The sequence below is a fragment of the Pipistrellus hanaki genome, assembly GCF_964339955.1.
Source record: "Pipistrellus hanaki genome assembly, chromosome: 7".
NCBI classification, from domain to species: Eukaryota; Metazoa; Chordata; class Mammalia; order Chiroptera; family Vespertilionidae; genus Pipistrellus; species Pipistrellus hanaki.
In genome coordinates, this window is record NC_140509.1 from 23,994,177 (window position 1) to 24,013,184 (window position 19,008).

The following is a 19,008-nucleotide window of genomic DNA, read 5'->3' on the forward strand; positions in this document are numbered from 1 at the left end:
GTCTCAGATATATATGCTGATCTTAGTGAATTCCATAAGTAAGTTTATTTACTTCTAATTTTAAGGTTTATATTTTGAAATAGAGAACATAGACTAATTGGAGAAATTTTGTCACCTATTGCATCCTCTTAAACGTTTTAGCTAAGAAATCAAGACTTTGTAACTAGTAGGTTATATATAAATGTAAACAGTTGTTATTTCTGTTTTAATTAAAAGTGCTTTTTTTTCCTTTCCATACTTTTTGATTTACAATGGACATGTATTGGTTTCACAATTAACACAGTAAACATTTTCTTAATGGCTCTGGTGAATAGATTGCACAGTACTTCTTCCTCTACAGTCACTAGTTGCCTTTCTCTTTGCCTTTTCAATCCCCATGTGTGGGGCTAGTGGGGGGGGGGGGGGAGGGAATGACAGCAGACATTGGGAAAGGGGCAAGATGTATCAGACAAGTTGAAAAAATGTCATGTCCAAAAAGACAGGCTAAGAGGTTAGAATATAGGACATATGAATCACCTGTGTGGGGCAGGCAGAGAATGAGACAGAGGGAGGGAACCTGCTGACAGGGGTCACCTTGAGAGGCATCTGTGTGGGGTGCTGAAACTTGCTTTGAGAGGTTCCAAGAAGGGGATCCAAGAATCACCTAATATCTTTTGGAAACAGACTGTTGACTCTATCCCATTGTTAAGTATGAATCATGATGGAATAGAACCTTGAAAAAGTTACTATTGAGTGACTTGTTACCAATTTTTAATATGACTCATTCTGTACTTTTTTTTTTTTTTTTTTTTTTTTGGTAAAGACAGATAAGTTAGCTATTGTTAGCATCCAGTGGTGTCTGAATCTGATGATTCCCTCTCCTTTTCTCTCATTTTCTCTCACAAAGAAGTATAAGAGACTAAGATATATGATAGCATGTCAAATTGAGTGGCCTTTTCTTCTCACTGTAACCATCCATGTGCAGATTAATAAACTGCATGTAAAGGGTTCAGAAAATTAAACTTTATGATGGTATGGAAGACTGCTGTCTGCTAACAAAAATAGCTCTCTTACCATTAACTCAGATACTTTAGTAGGACATTAGGATGTCTAGAAAAATCTCACACATTGCATTGGCAACAGGAAATGCTTTGTTTTTAAATACTTAACATTGAGTAGTACTTGTAGTTTGTGTTCTTAATGCATGGCTGCATGATTTACACAAAGATATTTCTGATTTGAAATTGCTCCTCATACTTTAAAGCTGAGTTCTTAAATATAGATTGAAGAATAAAAGCCTGAAATTGCCTTCATGCTTTTTCAATTATGTGAGATTTTAATGTCAAAATAGAGTGTATATTACAAATGAATTCATTTGATCTACAAAACTGTGGTCATGATTTATGAAAAATGAGGGATACTTTCATTTATATTTTTCTATGATGAAATCAGAGCTTTTGAAAAATAACAAATTTGAGGAATGATCAAGGTAAAAATGCACTTCAAGTTAAAGTATTTTTGTACTATTTTTAGTCACTATTCAAAAATTGCAACAGAAGAGAAATTATGTTAAGGATATTTGAAAGTTTAGATTCTCATTGCAATCAAATTCATGAAAAATTGGAAATCACCAAAGAATTCTGGAAAATGTGGGCTATCAAACTTTGTTTTAAATATTGGTTTTGTTACATATAGGCTGTGTGACATTAATTAAACATCTGAATTTCAATTTCCTCTTCCATAAAATGGGGTTAATTGTATTTCCTCTGTAAGCTTGTTGCAAGATGTCTCATGTAAGTTTTTATGTGAAAATTCTAGTACTTTGCCAGGCATTTATGTTTATGAAACAGATGGCCCTAGTATTATTATTCTTTACATTATTAATACTCTGCCCTCATGCCAAACATAATCATGTCATTAATTTTGTAAATTACCATACAATTGGATATTTGAATTTTGTAACTTACCATACAATTGGATATTTGAAATAATTTATTACATATTATTTTGCAGTAAAAATTAAACTTTCCTATGGAACTTGCAAGAGTGTCAAACAGATTTTTTAGTAACATACAGCCCTTTGATACTGAAACTGATATTTGATATTTAGCCAATTTAAATTCCTGATCACTGTTCTCTATTCTGTTTAAAAAGCACAGAAAACAAACAAACAAGCCCTATAAGCTCCTATGTTACATTAACCAACAGACATAGATATAGTGAAGAACTAAAGGAACAAGAGTAACATTTTAATAGTTTTTTTTAACTTTCTTTTAATGGAATTAATAACATTTACTGTCATTCTATTCCAAATGTATTTAAAAATTGTTAGTCCTTCAATTCTCATTAAGTTAAATGGCCTTCCATTAATACACTAAAAGTAAAAAGTATCCAAATAGTACAAATAAGACTAAAATGCATTATTTGGTTTCTTAAATGGCATCAAATTGATTTTTGATTGAATCATACTTGAGTGTAGTCAAACTTCCTGCTGGACAAATATAAATCACTGTTATTATTACTATTTGAAGTATTTTTTAAGTGCCCAAGCTAGCTACCTTTGGTGTTTTGTGAGTTCCTGATTGTTATAGGATCACCAGTACAGCAACAGTTACAGCACTACCTGAGAGAATGTATGGAACATGGCCTAGGTCTAGGACAACTTCAACTACACTCACATGGAACATGCTGTCATTTTTAACTTTAATTTGCTATGCAAGTTTGTATGGCCTGCACAGGAAGAATTTCAGACCTGAGAATGTTTGTATGGGCAATGGCTCTAGAACCAGGAAGGCAGCTGCTCTGCCATCTTTGGGAGCCAGCACTTTGAAATTAGTGAGAGCAGACGTGATGTCATAAGGGAGTCCAGGTGGGACCCTGCATCACTGTCAGAAGAGAAGAGGCACCCTGTCTAGGCAGATGTACATCAGTTAGTGCAACTATGAAAAGTTTTCATTCTATCATTGTGTTGTTTTTGTTTGTTTGTTTAATTCTCACCTGAGGATATTTTTCCACTGATTTTTAGAGAGAGTGGGAGGGGGAGAGACACAGAAAGAAACATCCATGTTAGAGAGACACATCAATTGGTTACCTCGTGCAGGGCCCTGACCAGGGCCTCATATCAAGCATGCAATTGAGATACGTGCCCTTAACCAGAATTGAACCGGGACACTTCAGTCTGCATTACTGACTCTATCCATTGAGCTAAGCTAGCGAGGACTATCTGGTTTTGGCTGAGAGGCCACTAACTTAGGGAAATTCTCATTCTCTGTTGCCAGGGAAACCTGCTATATTTATTTCTGATTATTTTAAGTGTCAGACAAGTAATGCAATAAATGTCTGCAATGCATATAAAATTATATTTTTCTAAACGTCAACTTAATTTCATTCTCAAATTGCCATAATGCCAAGTGGAGAAAAATAATCTCAGCCAGTTCAGATGAATTTTGGTCAGGATTTCCCCTGTTAACTCAGACATTTATGTTTCTCCTCTTTTATTTCGGACTGTATTTAAGTTTTGGAGGTGTTGGTGGCAGGGAGCAGCTGATTTTCTTACCTTCTCAGGTTGTATCCACTGATACCCCTGGTCAGGGCTGGCTCATACCAAGGCTTCTGGACCCTCCCTGCCTACCTGCAGAGGCAACTGTGTGTGGTTCTCTTGGCCACGCCTGCTTCATTCAGTCTTGCCAGCAAGGAGAAACATTCTAAGGAAACATTCATCTGCAGGATTGCACCTGGACCACACGGATGCGGGGAGCTCTGTGACGCTTGCTGCCTCCCCAGCCTCCTCTTTAGACACAGGTCCCCTTTGTGTTCCAAAACTATCTCAGGTTTTTATTGGATAACTGACATGGTGTGCAGACCTCATCCTTGCGGCCACACTAACATCTTACACTAATACCTTCGTTATTGCAGCCTCTTAAGCTTTCTTCTCAGCCCGGTATACAGCATTTATCTTGTAGATGTGCGGTGGTGTGTGGGTTGGAGTTAATTAGTTAATTAATTAATGGCTGGGAGTCCTTTCCATCTACAGTTAACACAACTTTCTGTCCTACTTAAAACCTACTAAAAATGCATGCTTTTGAAACCTAAAATTCCCTTTTTCACAAATCATTGTTTTTGAGCTTTATAGACAAGAATATTCTCTTCTGTTTAGCACCCATGTTTCTGCTGTGATAGCCATATCCTGAGTTGATTGGTGAACAAGTCACAGATTTATGATGCAACAACAAAACATAATGATTAATATATCAAAAGAGTAACGAACTCTGACTGGCTTCTTTTTCAATGACTGGGAAAGGATCAAAGGAGATGAATATGCAGGATAACTGGATTAGTGATTATTTATTCCCTTGGTTTATAAAAGCAGTAACTGTATATTTCAGAGAGAAAGGGAGGGGGAAAGAGAGATAGAAACATCAATGATGAGAGAGAATCACTGATTGACTGCACACCCCCTACTGGGGATTGAGCCCATGACCCAGGCACGTGCTCTTGACCAGAATCGAACCTGGGACCCCTCAGTCCACAGGCCGATGCTCTACCCACTGAGCAAAACCAGCTGGGGCCCATAACCTTTTTTTTGAGGGTTAAGTCAGATGTGGAATGCTACTGATAAATAAAATTTCAAAAATATATTTTCTGTAACTGCTTTTTGATTGAGCAGCTTAACAAAGGCACTTAACTGGAGCAATACGGTTTTACATAGTTGCTTTCACAAATTTTGAATTTTGGGGAAGCTCTCTCAGATGAAGAAGCATTAGTCATTACAAAATGGACTAAATGTGAGGTTTGCCTTGGTTACTTGGGATAATTTCCTTACAGGGATAATTCTGATTCTTTACTTCAAACCTACATCAGCCTCCTTTTATTTTTCCAATGAAATCCGAACAATTTAGCACACTGCTCAGGGACAACCATGACCTGACTGAACCCCATCGTTCCAGGCTTGCCTTCACGCTGCCTTCATGAGTCTGGTCCTCATGGCCCCTCTCACTTGCTGAACTTCTTGTGTCACAAACTACCACAACCTACTCCCTTCGCCAGTGGCTCTCTCTTCCTCATCAATGAATGAATCAACAGGCTACCTCTTTCATGCCGTGCTTCCTGCCTCTGCCCTACTCCAGTCATAAGAAAACTCTCATTTCTGGTTTAAGGCTGCACTGATTGTAGATATTTGGATATTTGTGTAGTAAAAGAGAACCAAGCCCCAGAGGAGAAGACTTGTAGTTTACCCCTTTTCAAATATCATAGCAAGGCCATTTCAGTACTCTGTATGTCAGGTCCGTCCGTGGAGTTCACATGTGCCCTTGCATTGTTTTCAGTGGGAGGTTTTTGCCTCAAGTTTCCAATTCCTTGTGTACAGAAATCAAGTCTCAATTTCCAATAGTGTTTGTATGCAGTAAGTACTGTGAATCAAACTAGAATGACAGAGGAGAAACAACTTTATTGATAAATCCAGTGGGATAAATGGGGGAAATGATAGCAGGTTTAGTTATTTTATCTTACTAAATAAATGTTAATGTTAATAAATTTTATCTTCATTGGCAAGGGTTTGTTATGGAGTCCCCTTTCCCATCCCTGCACCTCAGCCAATAATTGTGATTTTCTTCTCTTATATCTGAAGAGTAAAAGTTTTAATATTCTTTATTTATAAAGTTTAGAGGAGGTAATATGTGGTAGTTCACAGCAAAGAAAAGGACTGAATATTAGCTACTAATTCACGTTTCATTTAATAAGCTTCCGGATAAGCTCAGAAAGTCTTGCCAGGTAAACACCAAGGTATGTCACTTTATTTCAAGGGAGATAAAAATAACTCAGTTCCTTGACAACAATATAAATCTTTTCAATTTTTTACCAAGTGGCATTTAGTGTTGTAGTTCAGAGCTATAGCTTCATGTTGGTAAAGATGATCTATTTCAGAGATGATAAAAATTAAGCTTACCTCTATTTTTCCTAGTCCATCACTTCTGCTATTCAATTATGTGCTCTTTGCTGGTGAATACCTGAAATAGTGAGAAAGAATAAAAAAAAGAAAATTAAATATAACTCAAGAGCATTTTGTGAAAGGCAAATATTTACAATTTTAATTGATGACAGACACACACTTCATAAAACTATTAGCATGCAACTCCAGCTGCAAAAACTGAACATCAATATGCCTAAGCTGGTTAGCAGCAAAAAAGTAAACCAATCACATCGACAAAAGCCACCATAAACAAAAAAACTGTATTTAAAAGATTAACAGTTTTGGCATTCATCCCTACCATCAAGTCTTTCACTTTCTTTTTGGTTTTTTTTTTTCCATCAAAATTTAGCTTACGTTTGATGTTAGCAAGAGTTGCATTACTATTATTATTAATTTTAGTTCTGTTTATTACCTTGAGGGTTATATATTGTAAAATAATTTTGATGCCTCTAGTTAATGTTAATTAGTTGTTTTAATAACCTATAGACCTATTTGTTATATTTTTGTAGGTTTACTTTTTTAACTATCAGGAACTTAATAACTGAGAATATTTAACATTACTGTTACATAGGCAAAATTACAGAGTTACTATTAGTGTTACCTGTTTAACGTTTAGTCATCCTTTGAGTCCTGCGACATATTTCCTTAATAATCATCAGCCATCAAGTCTGATAGTCTCAAAAGAAATATCAGCCCTCTAAACTGCCTTCAAGGGCGGTGATATTTAGCACTGAAAATTACAAATAAAGTTTTTGAGGTTGAATAGCAACAACTGGCCAGTGACACTGATGATTTGTTTGTCAAAAACAAATTGTTATAAACTACGCAAATGAAGTCCACGCACTCCTTTGAGTGAAAACAATAAAGTGAATCTACGCAATGCTTACATGTTGGATGGGATATTTAATGTGCGGGGAAACTCAAAGGTTGAAGAACTAGGCATTTAGACAGTGGTAAGTGGTAATCTTACCTCTTTATACTCCATTACTCTTTCTCACGAGAGACATGCTAATGCAAACAAGTCAATCAGAATTTGTGTTTAGCAAGATAAAGCTTAGAGGATAGTTTAAAATCCATTTATTATTCTAAATCCATTTTTCTCCATTAACAAGTTATACATTAGTGTTTACTAACCATGATTCATGTAACAGTTTAGTTTGTTAACTTTTAAATTATTTAACAACCATAAGTTATTAATACATTTTTAAGTATTACACAAATATCTTAAAACAGGCTTGGGTTCATTTTTGTAAATTTTAAATAGAAAACATTTTAGGCATCTCTTGAAGAAGAAATAAAGCAGACATTTAAAGCTAGAAAACAAGTAATTCCAAATTTAGTTTTTACAAAAGTTTTCAGCTTTATTGACAAATTATGGCAAACATATTTGACAAATTGTGGTTTCCTATTTAGAGAAGCTTACACATGGAACTTTATGTGTGTGTGTGTGTTTTTTTCTTTTTTAACAAATACAGGTTAAAACACTGAACAAATTCAGTTGGCTACATACATACAGTAGCTGCTTTTTTTCAACCCAATTAAAACAGCATTTAAAATTAAATTTACAAACTTAATATCGAACATCTTCATCTAACTAACAGATATTAAAAGACAGGTTAAAACATCTTATCTACAACTTTATTATCAGCCACTTCAAAAATCATGTTACAGTCTTTTAGCAACCCTAAACAAAGTTTCTGCTAGTTGATTGAGATTCAAAATCTGTCAACAGATTCATGCTGTTTCTTAAAAGAATAAAGAAAAAGAAAAAGAAAAGAAAAAAGAAGAAAAAAAAAAAAAGATTACACACAACAATGAAAAACAACCAAGAGAATATCATCCTACTGAATGGTTTGTAGAGAATGCTTGCCAATGTCTCTTTTAGTCCATTTTAAAAATTAATACTAATGTCAATGTCACACCAACAGTATAGAGGAAATACAAGAAATATATGGGAGTAATCATAAAGGAGTTATCCCTATAATAGGAAAAAAAAAAAAAAAAAAAAGGACTATTACTTGTCTTGTTGCTGTTTATGTGGAGACCAGAGGCTATGAATTGTCTTTGAGGTGAGGTCACAGGTGAGGAGGACCTTCAATATCTACCATAGGGGTGGTCCCTGTATACCCCTCTGGCTGACCTTGATGGTGGTGCCTTCAGGCTGGAGCGGGTGGTGGCCCATTCTTCTGGGGCTATGAACAAGAGAAAAACAGTAACATTCACATGGTTTCACAGGTATCAAACATGTTTAAGACACAAGGGTCAACCCGAGAAAAGAGAATGCAAGATCTCAACACTGACAGCTCAAGCCTTATTATGGAAAATAGCGTTTGTAATGTTTATGCCCCCAAAAGAGAAATATGACCCCATCATAGTGAGTTAATCCAAAAAGGGTATATATTTTGAAATGCAGCCACTTGGAATTAAACTTGTAGGGCACTTTTTCAAAGGGAGAAAGTTGAAGTTCTTCAGTAACTTCACATGTATTGTATTAAGTTTCTATACCACAAAGTAGAAAGAGAAGTATCATATTTAATCCTTTTATAAAGACTCCTAAAAGAAATCAGGCTTAGAAAACTGGTAGTTCTTAGGCCTTGATTAACTTGAGAATCACCTGGGAGCTTAAAACAAATCAGAAAATGACTATCCCTAACCAAATGACTAGAAAACTCTACAGCGTGTGGCCAGGGTTTGGTACTTTTTAAAAAATGCTTCCCTAGATAATTTTTATAGGGTTGGGTTAAGGTCCATAGTGCAAAACTGTTCTAGACCAGTGGTCAGCAAACTCATTAGGCAACAGAGCCAAATATCAACAGTATAACAATTGAAATTTCTTTTGAGAGCTGAAAACCAACTTCTGCACATGGGCCACGAAGTTTCAATCGCACTGTACATTCTCGCCCACACGTGGTATTTTGTGGAAAAGCCACACTGAAAAGGCTAAAGAGCCGCAGTTTGCCGACCACTGTTCTAGACAAAGTCAGAAATAATCAGGGTATGGAGAAGAGTAAGTTTTAAGGAGCAAAATTGGTTAAAAAAATTTCATATTAATTTTTTCCCAAATAAAGAAGTTAGAAGATAAAGAGGTATTAATACTCTAGAAAACAACTTATTTACCGGTTCATCAGACTTAGAAACCTCAATGTTTTGGAACCTAGCCAACATGTAAAAAACAAGCAACTAAGCTTTTGAGCATTGTGGAAAATAGCATTTGTACATAATGTTGATGCCCACCGATGAGAAATATGACTCCATCAAAGGGCCAAAGACTTAATATTGGGTTTGTGGTGACTTATGTGATGCCAGAAACTAAGTTATCTGGGTCTTTTGAACAGAATTCACCTTTTGAGTAGAGAGCAGACTTGATACATGGGACTATGGTGGGAGGAAGTATAAACATAAGAAAAAAGATTACTTTAAACAAGAGATGGTTGACATTAATGGTTGATACAAAAGATGGTGGTAATGGCAATATCACCAATGGCAGGCTGAGACAAACTGATATGGGGTATATACCCTCAGATAGTTCAAATACCCTGAGAATATCTCTAGAAAAAAACTGTAAGAAAAATGTAATTTGCACTCACTATACTATAGAGCATTAGATAACTATTTACAATATAGAAAAATAATCAAAAGTGTATCAGTGTAGAAATAAATAGCATTTAAATAGGCAAACACTGGGTTTGTAAATATATCCTTCACCAAGAAATCTTTATTACAAATGATATCTGATGATAAATGAAACATTGTTTTTCACTATTTAAGATTCATGCTATGTTTAATTCAATATGTGACAGGGAGTAAAATAGAAGTGAGAATCTAAGCAAATAAGAGAAACGTTACCCTTACTCAGAACACAGACCACTTAGGTCAGGCAAACTGTGGCCTGTGAGCAAAATCTGGTCAGCTGCCTATTTTTATACATCAGGTTTTACTGGAACACAGGCCTGATTATTTACTAATGTGATCTAAGCTGGCTTCACTCTACAAAGGCAGCACTGAGTGAGTGTGACGCAGACCACACTCCCTGCAAAGCCTAAATTAGCTACAGTTTGGGTTTTTGCAGAAAAGGTTTACTGACCCTGTTCTGGGTCCTGTTGCCTTTTTTTGGTGGAAGGTTGTGGGTGTTAGTCTTTGAGCTGTGATTTCCTGAGGGAGGACTGGACTCCAAGCTGCCAGAACTTCTCAACGGAGACATTTCAGAGAAGCATTTTATGTATGTACTTGACTGGAATTAAATAAAACTTTCTCTGATGTACTAGAATGGAAAATGAATTTTTGCTTACAAGGTCATAAGTGCCTTCTTAGCTTTATGAAATAAAAGTTTTAGACTTTGTCTATGAATAACCAATAATATGTCCTCTAGTGGTAAAGTCTTCCCTATTTTGTTATTAATTTTAACAAAGGTGATGTACCACTGTTTGCCTTATTTGTTCTAGGTCAGTGGTTCTCAACCTTTCTAATGCCGCGACCCTTTAATACAGTTCCTCATGTTGTGGTGACCCCCAACTACAATATAAAATTATTTCCGTTGCTACTTCATAGCTGTAATTTTGCTTCTGTTATGAATCATAATGTAAGCATCTGTGTTTTCCGATGGTCTTAGGCGACCACAACATGAGGAACTGTATTAAAAGGGTCATGGCATTAGAAAGGAAAAGAACCACTGTTCTAGAGTGTTAGAAATTCCAGGGTTGCAGTCATTAGGATTTAGGAGCAGAGTTAAGATAGGTTGTAAGTTTCCCCGGGTTATGGAAGTTTGGGATCCTTTTTCAGATGCTCTATGTTCTTGGTAGGTTCTGCAAAATAGCAAAACAACCTTGAGCAGAGTGACAGCAATACCGGCCACATCCACCCCCAGATCTGTCGGAACTTTTAAACTGGCATCATCTTGGGGACTTGTTGCAGAACATGTTTAACATGAACTAACTGATGTGGCTTTACTTAACTTTTAAAACTCTAGACACCTAATTGATGGACTAAAACCTTTCACTTCTCAACTGTTGACCAAGATTGAAATGAGAAGTGTCACTGTTCGCAGCTATAAGCCAAGTGCATGGAAAATATACAGTGCCTAATAGGGCTTGAATGCAATGAAGATTGCATGAATGAATGATTAACTTTAGGAACTAAGATAGAAAGAGCTTCCAATGACAACCTTGAAAACAGCAACAACTAAGCTGAAGAAATTCAGCACGAATTTTAAAAGTTCTAAAACTAGAAATCTTAGATATGAGTTGAAGTGAGACTTCTTACTCAAAGGCTAATTAGCTATGTACCAAAAGTATTCACTACTGGATTCAGTGAAACAGTCATAGTGAAATCCGATTATAAAATGGTGTAAAAACGTTGTTTCATTGCACAAAAGTGTGGTCTTCTATAGTTTTCTTTATGGAAATTAATACTATGCTCTTTCCTCCTTGAAAAGGCTAGGAAGAGGGGAAGTACTAGAAGTCTACTGAAATTATAACCAGATAGTCAGCCAAAATGCATTTCTACCCAGGCAAAGTGAGTTTTAGAGATTCTTTACTATTAGTAGAGGAAATCAAGGATTTATTTAACTTAATTCAGGTCTTGGGTTCACTGTTTACATGTTCTCAATAATAGGAATTGAGATCAGGAAAATATTACTTTTATTTGTTCCAATTTCCATGGTCTATATTTTTCTAATATCATGGTGTTTATACACAATATAGACACTCATATTATCATATAGTAATACAAGCTAACTTGTCTCAGTGAATGTATGGTCTGTGATCTGTACTGGATGTTTTTCCTTTGTCATCATGTAGTGTGTCATTGGCACTCACAGCTCACCAGAAACTCTTGTATTTCTTCACTGTACAGGGTGGGGCAAAAGTAGGCTTACAGTTGTTCATCTAGCAAATAATACAATATTAATAAATAATAATAATACAAGAATAAACTCTTCTATTCTCACAACTGTAAACCTACTTTTTGCCCACCCTATAAGTATTAGAGATATAAATGATTCTTAGAAATCTAAAGGAATTTTAATTTGAGTCCATCATGGAATGCTGCACATGGGAAAAATCCACACACAAGGAGAGAAATTTTATTATAAGGTTCTCATAGTGGGAATTCTCTAAAATTTGAAGTTATAAAGGACTAGGAATGCACTTAGAATCTGTCTGTCGGTCTTTGGGTTCTCCTATTTAGCAGATGAAGTAGATTTAAAATATTTTAGGGCTACATGCAAATTTTGGAGTCCTAGCCAATTGTATGTATTCCCATTACATATTCTAGGATGTCAGTTAAAAGAAAAATCATTGCAGACAATGAAATTTAGAGATAAACTTTCTTTGTCCTCCTGGAAAACAATCAAGGAAGTAAATGCTCTCAATATCAGGATCATTGTAAGATGAGAAGCACTGGCTAGACTATGCATATAAATTGAGCAAATAAATAAGTTATTACTTCAAGAAGGTGAAAAATAACTGTCTGCATAGTTTAAATTACTGGAATGGTTTACAGAATTGTGGATCTGGAAATAGCAAATTAGGATATGAGAAATGGAGCTTAAGTGCCTTGATCAAATTCCCACCATTTCTAGACTTCCTAATTCAGGTTTTAATGTACCATTTGTATATGAAATAAGGAAAGCGGACAAAGAAAGCATTTATAAAATAAACTTTTTTTCTTTATTATTTATAAAAGATCTCCAATATGCCAGTTGTTGTACTTAGGCCTGCATAAGAGGAGAGTTTAAGGAGCCTCAAGGAGATCACAGGACAAAGCTAACATGAGATTTAATAGATTACAACACAATTATAATTGATATTTGAAGAAAATGCTGGGGAAAGTCTGGAGAAAGCAGCTACTAATTTCCATCATTCAATTGAACTTGGACTGAAATCTAGCATTTATTCATCTCTAAGAAGTAATTTTCTGAGCAAATATGAATTCAGATGCAATTAAACTATTTAAGATTACTCATTTTATTTTTAAAAAATTATTTTTATTAATTTTAGAGAGAGAGGATGTTAGAGAGAAACATGGATCTGCTGCTTCCTGCAGGTTCCCTACTGGGGATCAGGCCCCCACAACCTGGGCAGGTGCTCTGACCAGGAATCGAACCAGCAACCCCTTTGGTGCATAGGATGACTCAATCAACTAAGCTACACTGGGCAAGAATTCATTTTCTTTAAAAACTTTTCTGCATTAATTATTTTGTATCATCTGGCCTTGATTTTTAAACTGAACTTTAAGATCTACGAGAGAAGAGACTTTTAAAGGTGGCAGACATGTGGTAAGAACACCATAAATATTTGTAAGGTACACATCAATAAAATGCTATTACTAAATAAATCAGAATTTTAAAATCAGCTATGAAAAATAAGTAAAACATGACTCTTATTCAGAAACACATTGTTAGCAATTAGATTATAGTGTTGCATACATTTGAAATATAGCAATATTTCTTTTAAAAATTACTCCATCTCTGGTTTTATAACTCACTCTGATTTCTTTTACCCATTTGAGTCAAGTTTTATAGAATGCCACAGAGTGCATCTCCATTACATGCTAATAAGCACCACTGAGGAGCATTTTCTTTTGATAAAGAGGTGCAAATTACTCAGGTAACTCTTCTGGTGCATTAAATGTTACTCTGGTGACTGAAAAAGTGTCTGCCCTCAAGTACTCTGCCATCAGCAGAACCAGGCCTATTAAGAGGTGTGCATTTCTCAAAGTGTGCTCATTTCTGCTATGGGACCAGTTACTTTGGGGAGCATGCAGAGTTGGAAAGAAAAATCTGGATGGTTTTTAATGTTGCAAAACTGTATTCTCTGATTGCTCCAGAGATACTATAAATGTGAGATTAATAGGGGGAAAATACAGTATAGGAACAAGGAGCCATTTGAGGAAAAGTTGGCATTAAATACCTGGAAAGTAAACTTTTAATGCTTATCTTTCTGAAAGTGGGTTTAAAATGCCACCTTCTGAGTAAATTAACTTTTAAAGATCAGTTCAGAAAGGATGTAGGACTCATGGTGATTCCTGAGAGCACAGAGCTGTGTTCACACTTTGCTAGATCAACATGGCTAGTTCTTTATATTTCTAAGATCTGAAAAATAATCTCAAAAAGCCCTTGAAAACACACATGCTGTTTATTTTTGGTGCATTATAAAGCAATATACAAAAACCACAAGTAAAGTGGGAAGCCTAAGTTAAACTCTAGTACTACTGGCTGCCAGTGTTTTGGTTTGTCAGTCATTAAAGAGCATTACAACAAGGCTGATGAAAATTCATACCGACTCTAAGCCATTGAGACCAGTTGGTTGGTCTCAGTTAAGTTTCTGAACTTTCTGAAGAGTATAATTCTTTGTGAAAACCTATTTCAAATATATACTTACTTGTTTTATGTTTATTTATTACCAAAGAAAATATGTTACTTAGATACTTTATTGTTGTTGTAATTCATATAATAACATCTATTTTCTTTATGTAATTTTAAACTACCAATCCTATTAAAACTAAAGGTGAAGTGCAGTGTTAGGCATTTTATGTATATTATCAGCAAATACAAGTTTCCTGCAAGATATGCGCTAATGTTGCCTTCCTTATTTTTTTAAAATATATTTTGATTTTTTTTACAGAGAGAAAGAGAGAGGGATAGAGAGTTAGAGACATCAATGAGAGAGAGTCATCGATCAGCTGCCTCTTGCACACCCCCTACTGGGGATGTGCCAGCAACCACGGTACATGCCCTTGCCCAGAATCGAACCCGGGACCTTTCAGTCCGGACCTTTCTATCCACTGAGCCAAACCAGTCCCGGCTGTTGCCTTCCTTTTTAAGATAAGGAAACTAAAACTCAGAATTTTTAAAATGTTTTTATTGATATCAGGGAGAGGAAGAGAGAGAGAGAGATAGAAATATCAATGACAGAGAATCATCTATTGGCTGCTTCCTGCATGCCCTCTACTGGAGATCTAGCCTGAAACCCGGGCAATGTGACCTTCTGGTTCCTATGTCAACTGAGCCACACACTGGCCAGGCTATCACTCAGAATTTTTATCTGTAACTGTCTTAGCATCTTTTTAACATCTTCCCACCATCCCTTTCATCTAAAAATTCCTGACTGCCCCTTCTTTACCCTTTCCTTTTCTTTCCTAAAAATAGGACTTAATTTTATTTCACTCCTCTTGGTTTATATACTAATTGGTGATTTCAACAACAAACACTTAATTAGCTAAATGAGTGAGATTGTAGCTTTAATGTTGTTGACAAAAATGTGGGCTGCATGAATTGAATTTGTTAAGGAGCAAATCTAGGTGTTCATTCACTCAAAGTGAATGGAAGGTTCATCTGCTCTGCTCTGAGCATTTAAAGATATTAATGGTTCAACTATTTCATCCACACAATTTGTATGGCCACTATTTATAATCATTGGGTTTATTGTTTTAAGATGCAAATGGTAAAGGAAAAAATACTGAAGGTGAAATATATGACCGGCATCTGTTTTGACAGATGAACATAGTGAATTATATTCCAAGAAGAGTTAACTTTAGTTCACCATCGGTTAATGCTCTCAGGAAATTCAATCAGTCTATGGAAAGCATTTATAGCTTTTATCACTGTTTCAGATTTTTAATTAGATGTATCCTGTTAAAAAAAAAGTAACACTTGGGATAATCCACTTTGAGAATAATAAAGGACTAGATCTTTCTAAACATTCTCAACTATAGAATCTTATGATGCACATGACAAACATCTGGTAATTGTTTATTGAATACATTACTTATGTTTAAGTAACTTACATTTCTATTTTGTACCCATAAAAGAAGCCCCAGGCTTCCCTCAGATGGATCACTCACTTTGAATGGGAGTCCTAAGAGTCTTATCCCCAGGGCTGCATTTGAATTCTAGTTCAGCCTCTTCTTTTTTGAGCAACCTCTATGCACAAGGCTCTTATTCTAAATACTGATAATACATTTTAATTGTCACAAAACATTCTGAGCTTCTGACATGCATATCAAACTGTCTGTGAGACAACTCTTCAGGTGTCTCAAAGTCAACTTTTTGAAACTAAACTTACCTTTTGCTTCATACTGCCTAATACTCTTCTCAAGTTTATCATTGGGAAATGATGAAAACCATTATTATATTCACTCAGAAAGCTAGCTACCTAGTTATCTTTTGGGTCTTCCATGACTTTATCCATGCTATAGCATATAGATATATAAAATTATTATTGCATATATTTTCCAGTTATAATATACAACACAATATAAAATACTTATATTTTAAACTATAAAATAGATGATAACATATTATGTAATAAATTATATGTACTATTAAATATATACTTATATGACATTGTATATTATTACTATTATATATTTAATTGGTATATGTTTTATATATATTCCATACTGTGTATATGTGTATGTGTATATGTTTGTTTGTGTATGTGCAGGTATATATGCTCTCTATTCTTCTTGACCTTTGAGCTAGAGGTACTTTACCGAGTAGAATTGATTAGGCCTGTTCAATTGCTCATATAGCACATTCAAGATCAAATCCAAATCCCTTAGCAAGAAATTTCATACTATGCTTAGCTTGAGCTGACCCTTGACTTCATTCTAGACAATTGAAGTTGATGACTACAATGATCTCTTAAAGTACAAGTATTCTGTCATATTCATTAAAAAAATTATTGGGTCTAAAAATACAAGGAGTGTTGTTGGTAAAATTGAAATTTTAAAATATATTTCTCAAAAGGAAAGTCATGTTATTTTTTCAAAGAAATAAACTCAGAGTCAATTAGGAGATGGAACCAGGAGAACAAACCCATTTAAGATACCCATTAAATTTTGTCAAATGCACACTTTACTTAATATGCCAAAAAAATTATATTTTCCTTAACAACTAGTAAATGTTTATGGATTAGCTTTCTTGATAAATCTTAAGAAAGATAATGATTTCTGGTATGGATCTTATAAACTAGAGAAGGGCTGGGTTTTTTGGAGCTTTTGAAGAGGAGCCTCTCTTGCTATTGGGAAAGTTGTCCTAAATACTAAAATTCTCTTCAAAAGCAGCCACAACTACTTAATCTTTGAAAAAGTCTTTATGTGAAATCCATAAGTGGCTTTTGAAAGTAGATGTTTCCAGTTGGTCATTTTAACCATCCTAATATATAAAAACCCTGGGTCATAACATCCAGTAACAACTGAGGCTCAAGCAACCGGAAGTCAGTTTGCTTCTGCTACAGACACGGTGCCCCAGCACTGACTGCTGAGGGGGCTGTGACTCAGGGCCAGAGAGAGGCCTGAAGAGAAAAGCAGGGACTGATCCATTGCCTCTGTGGCAGGTTTGGATCAGCACTTGCCACTCTCTTTCTGTCCCAGTCTGGCCAGCAGCAATGCCTCCATTTCTACAGGCCTCCAACAGGTCTGCTGATCAGCCCTGTCTTTCTGATCAGGCCCTGTTGATAGGCCCAGAGACACTGACTGGCATAGAAACCGACCAATCAGAACCAAATCTAGGTGAAGTGTGAGGAACCAATGGCTGTCTAGGAGGCGGAGCTTTTGATGCTGATTGGCATAGAAACTGACCTATCAGAACTAAATCTGGGTCAATTGTGAGAAGCCAATGGCTGCCTATGAGGCAGAGATTTTGACTCTTGACTGGCATAGAAACAGACCAATTAGAACCAAATTAGGTGGGAGGGAAAGGCAGTTGGGGGTGAAATCAGGCCAGCAGGGGTGGGAGGGCTGTTGGGAGTGAGATCAGGCCAGAAGGGGAGGGCAGTTGGGGTCTAGAGCAGGCTGGCAGGGGAGAGCAGTTGGGGGCAATATCAGGCCAGCAGGGGAGGGCAGTTAGGGTTGATCAGGCAGGCAGAGGCAGTTAGGGGTGATCAGGCAAGCAGGCAGAAAGGTTGGGGCAATTAGGCAGGCAAACAGAGGCAGTTAGGGGGATCAGGCAGACAGGCAGGTGAGCGGTTAGGTGCCAGTGATCCAGATTGCAAGAGGGATCTCCGAATGCCGGTTTAGGCCCAATCCCTATAGGAGCAGGCCTAAACTGGCAGTTGAACATCTCCCAAAGGGGTCCCCAATTGAGAGGGTGCAGCTGGGCTGAGGGAACCCCCCCCTCCATGCACAAATTTCATGCACCGGGCCACTAGTGAAACAAATAACAACTAACTCCAAAGTTCAAACTTTACATAAACAACAGATATAAATATTTAAAATGTGCTACATATTGCAAAGATAAATGGGTAACTTCAAGTAGACAGTTGACAAATATATGAATAATCTATTTTGAGGAAAATTATTGAAATATTTGAGGCTAAAATTCTGAATCTCACCCATGGACTAAATAATTGATGCTTGATATTTCTCTATTAACTTTACTTTGGTTTAGTATGATGTGAGTCTGTGGCCATGGTTTGAATTTTTGACCTAGGAATTAAACCCAGTTTCTTTTTTCAGTTTTGGTATGGGAATCTTAGAGCCATTTTTCTTAACCCATCTCCATTTATCTACTTACCCTTGTCTAATACCAATAAGTTTACTTCTTGCATATACCTAATTTTCAGATCATAGTATGGTTTACAATTTGATCTTCAGTGTTAAGCCTAGATTGTTTGAATTACTGCTGTTTCTAATTATGAACTCCAAGAGGGTAAAAAATTACATGAAGAATGGCATTCCAAGTAGTTTAGCTTTCAATGGGTGATTTTTATTCGCTTCCCAGGTGAGGCTACCTTGATTTGGAATGTTAAAAATCACTGTAAGTGAAATATATTGTGATTAGTATAGGACTCCTTCCCTTTGGTGATGGTATTTTTTAATTGCTTACTCAGTTTTAATCCTTACCTTACACATTTTACAGATTGTCATATTTCATAATCAACTGACTCAATTTGAACCATTTAATTTCTAATTACCATGTATTAATGACTGACATATGTACTTAAAATTCAAACTTATATTTTATTCTTGACTCTGCTATATAATATCTTCAAGCTGTCGAGTAATGCAGGCCAGTGGTTATCAAATTTCAATAAGTGTCTGTCTTCTTAGACTGGAATTAA

At 35.8% G+C, this 19,008-nt stretch overlaps 1 protein-coding gene across 9 annotated transcripts in view; it reads right to left on the minus strand.

The window, feature by feature from the left end:
* Positions 1 to 19,008, minus strand: part of KHDRBS2 (KH RNA binding domain containing, signal transduction associated 2) — a 522,833-nt gene that overhangs the window by 41,308 nt on the left and 462,517 nt on the right. For 5 of the 9 annotated variants that reach the window (XR_014795560.1, XR_014795561.1, XR_014795562.1 and 2 more), the window contains exons 9-10: positions 7,966 to 8,139; positions 5,924 to 5,984 (exon numbers count right to left, since the gene is read on the minus strand). Coding sequence is in view for 1 of the 9 variants with exons in the window: in XM_084890368.1 (XP_084746494.1) it covers positions 8,042 to 8,139 (98 nt within the window). In the remaining 8 variants the exon portion in view is untranslated. Of the gene's footprint in view, positions 1 to 5,923; positions 5,985 to 7,187; positions 8,140 to 19,008 lie in introns of those variants that run through there. The other 4 variants (XR_014795558.1, XR_014795559.1, XR_014795564.1 and 1 more) reach the window with 2 other exon arrangements.